The 10920-nt window shown below is 31.1% G+C and overlaps 1 protein-coding gene across 1 annotated transcript in view; it reads right to left on the minus strand.

Annotated features, from left to right (window-relative positions):
- Nucleotides 1-3528, minus strand: part of LOC119829050 (hybrid signal transduction histidine kinase L-like) — a 7339-nt gene extending 3811 nt beyond the window's left edge. Inside the window, exons 1-2 of the mRNA XM_038351415.1 lie at nucleotides 3388-3528; nucleotides 3148-3220 (exon numbers count right to left, since the gene is read on the minus strand). Of these exons, the coding sequence (XP_038207343.1) occupies nucleotides 3148-3220 (73 nt within the window). The 5' untranslated portion in view covers nucleotides 3388-3528. The remainder of the gene's footprint in view (nucleotides 1-3147; nucleotides 3221-3387) is intronic.
- Nucleotides 3529-10920: the final 7392 nt, after the last annotated feature.

Raw genomic sequence — 10920 nt, forward strand, 5'->3', positions numbered from 1 at the left:
GTAATAAATGTTATTTGCAGTTAACAATTTTCTTTTTTCTTTATTACAATATTTATGGCAAGACTAGGTATATACAAGGTTTGCCTATCTAATGGTATGTGCATAAGAAGATATTAAAATTATAGGAGAAATGCAAATACGATAACGATTCGGTTTAAAATATCTCACTATAATTACTTTACCGTAAATGTCACATTGACGAGCATTACCTGCTTATCATTTCTAATGCAAAGAGCTCACGTTTAATCCATACTGACAGACGTACGATTAATTTAGATCCATAATAGTGTTATATTATGTCTATATATGCCCTCGCATCACGCTTACATCGGAGGTTTTCAGGTAAATAAACACGATGTAATTTGTTCTATTAAAGGAACAATAGTTATATGAGTATACTATGCACTGACGGTTCAAAGGTTAATAGTAATAACAAATAAATGTCCAAATTTTAAACGCAGGTAAATTCTATCCCCACAAGCTGAGCTTTACACCGCCGATTTTCTCAAAAAGTGCAAAAGATAATGTTACAAATACTGCTAATTGGCACTCTTATATTTTATGATATATAGTTATTTATTTATTTATTTATTTAACTCTTCAACAAGATTGTACATAGAAGGAAACTTAGAGATAATAATAATAATGAATAAAATAAAGCGTAAAATTTGTTTGGCGGCCTTATCACTTAGAAGTGATCTCTTCCAGGCAACCACGGTATAAGGTAACGAGCATACTGCAAAACTATAAGCGGGACGAAAAACAGATACTTTTAAACATTCATCAAATTTACATATATATATATATATATATATATATATATATATATATATATGTATAAACTAATTATACACTAGATAAAATATACTAAACTAATAAAGTAATACATACAATACAAATAATAACTACATATATACATCGAATCAATGAAATGCATAGGAATAGACATAAATTAGTAGGAAAGAGAAAGAAAGTGTTGACGCACAAGATCTTTGAATTGCGAGGCACTTTGAGCTTGTCGAACAGTTAGTGGAAGAGGATTCCATAAATTGACAGTAATTGCTGCAAAGGAGCGGGCATAGAAGTTAGTGCGTCGGTTCGGAACACGCAAGATGAGCCTATCTTCAGAGCGAAGTGAATAATTTTCATTGTGCAAGAAGAAAAATTGGACTTGAGGTAAGTAGGAGTCGAAGGATCAAAAAGGATACGGAACAGTAATTGTAAACAGTGTAGATCCCGGCGAAGACGGATTGGAAGCCACTTGAGCTTTTTTCTATAGAATGATACATGGTCATATTTCCATAGGCCGAAAATAAACCTTATACAAAAATTTTGGAGACGGTCAAGTTTATAGTTATTTTATGAGAGGTAACAAGTAAATATACAATTGGAAATTGTTCATTGCTCTCGGGCAAACTATTATCATACTTCATTGTAGGATATTTAACACAATATCTACAAACTTAGTCTGTACTGCAGATGAAAGCATTTCGTCTGATATTGTATTCCGACACGGCGAAGTCTTAACACAAGCGTTTAACAATTTAAGATAAGTGACGATGGAGTAACGTTCTATTCCAAGCTCAACTTGACACCCAAAGTTAGGAAAACTTTGTCCTTTACATGTTTTATTGAGCATGTTGCGAGACTTCTGTATCTTTATAAATAGAAAATTTTAAAGAATTACAACAATACTATATAATAATAATAATATTAACAAGCTGTAGAGTCAGTTTGTTTAAGGAGTTGAACAATGTAATCTCAGGAGCTGTTTCTAAGAATTCTATAGAGGCTATATTGCTATACAATAATACAATTTAACGCTACGACTTCAATAGTTCCTCAATTAAATGCGGGTGAAACCGCGGGGGTTAGTAAAGAATTAAAATTAAAATAATCCTGTATATATAATATAATCATTCTATAGTAGTTTTTGGTGGAAAATTAAAATGAAATTAATTAATTATTTTGAGAAAAAAGTTGCCAATGTGTATTTTGTTTGCGTGCAGTTTCTCGTCTACTAGAAAATGTTTTTAAAGTATACTACTTGTACTTATTCGTAACTTTTAAACTGTACAAATATTTGTATTATTCAGGCCATAACGATCCATAATCTCTTACACTAAAATGCTGACCTCTGTAGAAAATAAGTCGTATAATGCCTATAATTGTTTTGTTCCGTTACGATTGCGTACCTACGTAGATATAATTTTATGTAATGTCTGCCATTGTCATTTGGGTCAGTTTAACGTTGAGTATAAAAGTTCAGCATAGAATCCACATGGAAAACTTCTGCAATATGTTCCCTTATTAGAATATAGTTTATAGGAGTAAAAGGATTTATAAGTTCACTATGTAGGGACTTATTTCGCTTTTATTACTCGCTAAATAATAAATAATTGAGTCGCGGAATTATTAATTTAATTTTTTCTTTAGTAGTACAATAATAACAGGTGAATAAATAGACTGATATAGTATTGATTTCTTTACCGACAAAGAAAATTTCAATTCAATTATGTATAGGTAAGACATATATTATCATGGGAATTGCGTCAGCTTCTTCCATGGTCAAAGAAATAAAATATGCGTGAATATTTAACTACATGTGTCTACTGTAAAGATATCAAATTTATTTCACAATTAATAAGTATTTGTATAGTCTCTATCTTTTAATATACGCCATTATGAATTCATGAAAATAGTTCTACACATAATTTTAACAAACATAAACATAAGTACATACACATAAATAAAAAAAAAATACGAATTTGTAGAAATGCCTAATTAAAAAAGATGGGTTAAGGATGAAGATGTGTTCATTAAATGAATTGAAATTCAACTAAATAACAAGAGAAAACACACACACAAACATATATATATATATATATATATATATATATATATACAATGCTTTTAACATATCAATTTTGATAACAGATACTAATAAAATTCAAATTAACCAAAACTCAGCTACCAAAAATAAAATCCAATAAACAACGAAAATAAATTGTGATTGTTCCAAACCGTTGTTTTTGAATAGATGTTTATTTGTTACGAAACAAATCGAAAAGTGAATTAAAACAGTACAGCGTTTATAACAAAAGTTTATATTTCGATAGCTATATTATTTATAGCGGGAATACTCACCACTTAACGAAATGAAAGCCGCAACGCTCAGCAGAAATGTTGATGTTGAACCGTAAAACTTTGTTCCCGCCATCTGAGTCCGGCGAAGTACCCAAGAAAATGAAACATGAAAAATAGATTACACTACTTTACTGGTTGAGATGTATAAGATATAAATATCCTGTTGGTGATTAATTTCAAATATCGTTGTATGTTTGTAGATAACAAGGAATATTTCATAGTGGAGAGGTGGATATATACCTAAAATGTCTATGTTTTTTTCTTCATGTACTGAAGCAATATGTTGAAAGTGACAATGTGACGAGTGATAAGGACAAATCGCGCGCACGCCAGGCGACTACGCGCACACTGCGCCTTTTCAGCCGTTCGTAGCGCGTAGAGGTGACGTAGCCGTAACTAGTTTGCTGTCGTGTAAACTGCTATAAATAATTGCTCGTAGTATGTAGTACGAAAGGCGCTTAAATACACAGTGTGTTTTTAAAGCGTTTGCTTTTAATTCTTAATAGATTTTCTGTGAAATAAGGGTCAAGTTCTATTGTACTCATATAATGTATTATTGTATCGATACAATGCGGTTTGTTCAATATTTTCAATGCTCATTCATTTCAGAATGGCTCTTGTGATCTACACAAAATATTTCAGCATAACATCAATGATTAAAAAAGACAAAAATTTTTAGAGCAATACATAACTTTGGATTAGTTTCAGTATTTCATTTTAAAAGCTTAAAATATTGTTTGCATCAATGTGAGCGGGAAGTAATTGGATTTTGGTTGGTTTTAGATGAGTAGCCGGAATTCTCGTTTGTATTAGGTATTTGGCTAGATATTGTGGTCGTGGGAGGCATTGTGAACGATGTAGGTCATCAGAGCATCGCCGTGCAGTCTGCAATGCGGTGCCTAGCACTACTCGAATCATTCATTTTTATAAAAAGAACACGATGTAAGAGACAGTGGACATCGATCATTTCACAGATAAAATAATTTGATTCGTGAAACAATGTGGCTTGATATCATGCTAGCGGATAATTATCACGAAATATGACTCCTTTATTATTTTAGTTGTTTTATTTATTTTGGTATATGAATAAACTAGTGTTGTCATATTATTTTTTAACTTAAACATTTAACACTGTTATTTCTCCATTAATATTTTCTACTAGCTTTTAACCGTCGGCTTTGCTCGCGTGGACTAAGAAAATTTTGCAATGCAAGCAAAATTACTATTTAGAAACCTCTGATTTATTTTTAAAGACCGATCCAATGACACTAATTATTTAATTACCTATTATTAACATAACTTTAACATCTATATTGCTAAGCAAAGCCTTTTCAAAAAATATTTTATGTACAAAAATAGTCTGCCGCTTTGTTCCTGTTTTATTATAATTTTTATGTTTGTCTGAACTAAAAAAAATAGGAATACTATAGTTAGTATAAGGTAATCCTTATACGTAAATTGTTTAGTTCACAAAAGAAAAGGTCATATCAGATTTGATAAAGTAAAAACATATTTTACAAATACCAAATTATTCTATAGTATTTATAGATGTATATTTATTACATACATACATATTATGTAGCTATATAATATATATCTGAAGAATAATTTGGTATTGTTGAAATGTGATTGGATGAAACATTGTTACTTTTTTCAATTTTAGGTACAGCATATATTTTATTTTCATCTATCGGCCTTATATATGTGGTCCAGAATTTGCTAATTTAAATTGTTTCACGTTACACTGGCAGTTAAAAATTATGCCGCTATGAGGGTTTCGGAATAGGCGGGAACGAATTGTACGTTGTGATATTTATGCAGAGGTTGGGTAGACTGGTCTTCTATCTTCATTATGGGTACTTCGAGCTGCCAGCAGTGTTGTGCGAATTGCGATAAATGGCACTATTTGTATAGATTTGCACACTTGAGGCGTATTTCACCTTTATATTCGTTACTAAGCAATCTCGATTTAACCTGGAAAAATGCGTAGGTACCGTCTTTAATAAATTTGTCTTTTTCTTTATAATTTATTGTTTATTCTTCAGAAAAGAAGTTTTGAGACAAGGAGTAGATAAAAAATAACCATATATATAAATAACCACACCTCCATAATATATCAATAGTTATCCATATGGAGTTACGTTCATTTTCATTAAGAAATATCTACGTTTTTGAATTCTAACACTTATAAATGCACATTATACATGAGCTTTTAAAGGTGCTCATTTCATGTTTATCGCCTCGAGAGAATGACACGTCTTCATATTAGTGAAACGTGTTATCAATATATCTCATTTTACGTGAGCGGGCTGGATAAAGATGTGAATTTAAAAGGTTTTTCAAGTTCATATAAAATGTAATAACAATTCTTCGCTATAGAGTTTGGTTCCTTAAATATTAATAAAGTAAAGCCATATGCAATCATGATATAATAAAAATATCTTGCTGTTCGCACCGGCTTCGCACCTGATGTATATAAAGCGTCTGTGATTCAGTGAAGTTGAAGCTTCCAATGGTGAAAGAATTCTTTGAATCGGTGTAAGTGGTTTTTGGGTAAAGACGTTACAAACATTTAAAAAAACAAAAGTTTCCTCTTTATAATATTAGTGTAGATATATAGTTACAATAAACGTTGTAACATTATGCGCTGTCACCTGCCTCACAGTTGGCTTTTGTAATCTAACTGTGCTCCATATTTCGAGAAAATCAATATGCTTTTAGTATAAAGTCAGTGCAAACAACTCATTGAATGTTTTTATATAAGATTAATTTAATAAAGAGTAAAATAATTAAAATGTTATTTCTTAAGACGATGATAACTATTGTTTATAAAATGGATTACGAATTTTCAAAGGCCGAAGGAAATTAATTTTTTAACATATTTACAAAACAAAATTACACGAACTATGCTGCTCTAGTTGTTGAGTTTTCTTATTTTACTATTTCGTTCGTAGGTTACTAATGGCGTCTGCCTTGCCGGATGGGAAAGTTAATTGAGTCTGACCTCTTGTGCATTCATTAATAGTTTACTTGCTAATGATCTTTTTTTCGTTGCTCAGTAGGTAGCAATACATACTGTGACGGGAAGAGATAAGGCACGAATTGGGTCATCATGTTTAATTCGGAGAGGAACAATTGTTAACAAGGCCGGCCTTATTCGATACATAAACATTAAACGTTTTGTTGTGGTATTTTATAAGGAAATTGTAAAATTATTTTAAACATTCATTAAATCTCCAGCAATATTAACAATGAAATAAAATAATTAAGAGTATTGCCTAATTTACTTATTTACGTAATTGACTAGCTAATTGAAATTAAATTTAATTAAGGTAATATTGAAGTCGCATTGGCTAAATAAATATGCGTTTAAATACTTGTTTAAAACCTACCTCTTGCTTAGTTTGGATCGTTCCTTATAGTCATGTCATGTTTTCTCTCAAATAATGAAATGATCTGTTCAAAAATCACAATAAAAAAAGGATTGCAAATTTGATCATGTGGATGAATTGTGGCCGTGAACTCATAATGTGCTCAGCGATTATATGTTTCTGCACAGTGGTGTCCCACATCTAGCCCCACGTGTAACATTGTTGTCAAGCTAAAAATAAACTATTGTCTATGCTCTATATGCACGTATAAGTATATTAGAGATTAGAGTATAAAATTTATGCAACGAATATGTTTATGAACAAGATTTTTACATAAGTACACTAATTTATTTTATAAAGAAAATGTAGACATCGATTCATATTATGGTAAAAAAGAGATATCGATGTCGAAAAGAGATAGATGCACGTTCCTTTCTCCTCACCCTTCCCAGTCCATTCCTTTTTTACAATTATTAATCCTTTCCTTAACCTTTACCCTTTAAAAGCGGGCAGCGCATTCGCGAAGGCACTCTCTGCTAATGTTCATGGGCAGTGGTGATTGTTCACATCAGACAAACCACCGGCTCAGTTGCCCGTTAAACATAAAAAGCTATTCTACAGTTAGGAAATACAGTCAGTACAGTACAACACAGTCCTAGTCCTAAGGAATATAATCTGATGAGCTTATAATTTGATTGCCATTAACGTTTAATTTATGTAACTTCTTAATTAATAATCCAAGTTATCGAAATTTATTTTATCTGTAAAAATTTATATTTTTTCTCAAACATCTAATACGAGCGAAGTTTGGCTATAAAATATCAAACCGTTCTTAGCACGGTTCAAACTTAGATGATAAAAGTGGCGTATTAAATATGGCTCTAAGCTTCCGGAGCTTAATGGCTTTTCGCTTAACTTAATTTACATAACTAGAAATTTAAAAGTTTCAGTTAAGTTTTATTGCATGCTTTCAAAAGTGCATTTCAAATATATACTACTTATTTGCATAAAGCAAATTTTTGAGTAAAAATCAAGCAGTTTTATAACAGGATGTAGGCATGGAAGCACTTAGAAGGCAGCGTTCTTGCAGTGAGAATAAAAGATGTAAATGATCATTTAAATACTAAAAATTTTAATGCTTCTACACACTGACACGAGTTTAATAAAATCAAATTATTATTGGTTTGGTCTCGTATTTAAAAATGTTTGCTAATCCTATTAATATTATAAATGCGAAAGTTTGTAAGTATGGATGTATGGATGTTTGTTACTCTTTCACGTAAAAACTACTGAACCAATTGCAATGAAATTTGGTACGTAGACAGCTGGATAACTGGAAAAACATATAGGCAACTTTTTATTCCGATATTCCTACGGGATACGGACTTACGCGGGTGAAACCGCGGGGCACAGCTAGTTTTTTTTATATATCTAAATTGATAAAAATAATTTTAAATTTAAAAATGAAAAAGTTATACCTACCTACCTGTGTATATGTATATAATAGCATTCACGCTAGTGTGATATCAAACTAAATGTTAGCAGTATGTAAATGTAAAAATATACGTGTCCGCATAGAATATTGCAATGCAATGCAATAAGTGCAGGATGCAATATGCAACGTAAGTGCAGGACGTCCGGACGTGCGACAGGCCATTCGACCTTGTCATCTTGTTCTATTTTAACATATTAGCATACAACATTTATTATATTATACTTTTGTTACTTTTGAAATAGTTAATAGTTCGATCTTTATTTTCGTTATTATTATTTATTAGCTAAACGCAGCTGACTCCATTTCGTTTTTGGCAATTCAGTTGTGTGTTCCTACTATTATAAATAGGTATGTGAATTTGAATTAATTTAATACGTAATGTTATAAACTAAACACGCACACTTAGATGTTTTTGTCATATCGCAATCTAGCTTTCTGTGTATTTAATAAATCCTTCATGGGTTAAGTAAGTACTAAATACTCGGTAGTATCGTAAAAAATATGCAGTTAAACATTTAAAAGTTTATTTAAAACAAATGTGCAAAAGTACGTACATAAAATACCAACTAAAAAACATAAAGAATTTCAATCAGGCGTACGTACGGGCTTTATTTTTTATTTATTGTAAAATCTACATTGTGCTTTTCTTATTTCCTAAAAGGTACTTTTTATATGAATAAATTCTGTAATTACGTATTTTACTTATGCAAACCAATATTATTTAAACACGGGCTATAAATAAATGATTCAATAAATAAACGAATGAATATTTTATTACGTACAATAAACAATAATTGGTTAACGAAATCGGAAACGTACAGACCATTAAAATTCCAAATGAAATATACACCTATATTAATAGGTAAATACGAAATGTGATCGCAATACGGGGTCAAAATAATGAGCACTACTCTACATTCGTAATTACGACGCCATTCGAACGCTTCTGATTTTGGAATGAATAGTCACCGCCTAAATTGAATCAGATAGATGTTATAAAAAGTCTTTGTCTCTGAGGAATAATGTAGTTTGCCATTTGTTTTAATATCGCTGGTGTACTTTATAAGATGAGTTTTTTTTTATAAAAATAAAAACTAAACAAAGCTTGTATTTATGTACATAATTCTTGTGTAGATACTTATATGCTTAGATTATATTTTTTGTCCGGTCCGCCCCGGCTTCGCCTGTGGTACATATATAGCATATAGCCTTTCTCAATAAATGGCCTATCTAACACTGAAATAATATTTCAAATCGGACCAGTAGTCACTGAAATTAGTGCGTTCAAAAAACATACAAACAAACAAACTCTTCAGCTTTATAATATAAGTACAGATTTAGGGCTTCTATCGTGAAGCCCTAAATATGGATATAATAAAACATTATCTTAGAACCTTTATCATTTGTCCTAAATGTATCTAAATATGAAAGTATGGAAAAATAGATCAATGGCATACCACAGTTAAACTAAGTTACAACATATCCATAAGCTTATATATACCAATATGACAAACATCTAATTTAGCCGCACAGTTTGCGAGGGGTGACAAGGTGACATATTGGTGAACTTATCCAGCAATTAGTAGCAAGTTTGTCCGGGCAGCGTTACAGATCGCTTATAACACTTGGAATGAAGCCAGATTCAAGCAATTTGTACAATATTCCCCCGTTAGCTGGAAGATATTTGTGATTTAAAACTAATTTCGCGTGGTTCCCAGTTTTTCCTAATTAAAGCCGGTAGACGGAAATGTATTGTAAAGGTAAAAAAACACTGGAATTTCTAAGCAGAGGAATTCCTTTGAAAGGAATTAAATATAGATTGATTCACTCTAGAATGTTTAATTATAATGTAATGTAGTTTTTTGAAGATATCATTGTCTATGTACCAGTAGCGCTTATTGATTTTATCATTATGAGTGTACCTAATCATTAATTATAAAGGTAATAATAATTTATTAGCAAAAGTTTTATGGATTTTCTTAATATTTAAAAAATGCGATAATATAGAAATAATTGCCCACCTCACGATGCCTTTTCTTAGTTTCTCATAAAAAAAATTTTTTGGCTCATAAAAAGTATGAAAAAAGACCCATCTTTCCCAACATCTATGCTTTCATTAAAGCATATAATGTATGTGTATATTCACAGAGTAACTTCACCCTCAGTAAATGCAAGATCGAAGCATCTGCATCGAGCTATGTTATATCAGTGAGCTCGATGAGTGGAAAATGGAGTCCGATGTTATTCCAGTGACTGGTTCTAGCTGCGAATTCGCATGACCGACTCAATTTTACGTTAATATTATAATGTGAATGCAATAGTTATGCGTTGAACTGTTAAATCATTGTTTGTTTCATTTATAAATATGATTTGTATTGTTTCTTTACGTGTATGTATTTCGATGAAATTATTGCTCATTATGTTGCTACGAATTACTATTATTTTTTTGAACAACTACAACAATGAATATTACAATTAATTTTGTCATCCACTTTTGTTGTGTATAATCTGCACATAAAATAATCGAATCTATAATCATGGTAAGTTGCTAATGTAACTCTGATGAAGGGTTGCAAAATTTGGTTGACACGAAAACGACACACGATGATTCAATTATTCAAGCCGGTGAATGAGGCTCACGTCATTTAAAATTGTGGCGTAAAACTAAATCTGGCCAGAGTTTGAAATATGCTAAGGTATTTATAAAGCGGTTCGTGCTCAACACACATTCATAATCAATATCGTGAACAATGACCCAAATACAGTTTGAAACTGCACACTTACATAATAGAGGTGTAGGAGTTTTAATGAGTTTGCCCTGAGACCTGAATTAAGTGTACTTCGGTGCTGGCGTAAGTTGGCTTTGCAGTTTATCGGTTTGGAAGATTAATACTTTTAATCTCTACA

The sequence above is a fragment of the Zerene cesonia genome, chromosome 9 (assembly GCF_012273895.1).
Source record: "Zerene cesonia ecotype Mississippi chromosome 9, Zerene_cesonia_1.1, whole genome shotgun sequence".
Taxonomy (NCBI): domain Eukaryota; kingdom Metazoa; phylum Arthropoda; class Insecta; order Lepidoptera; family Pieridae; genus Zerene; species Zerene cesonia.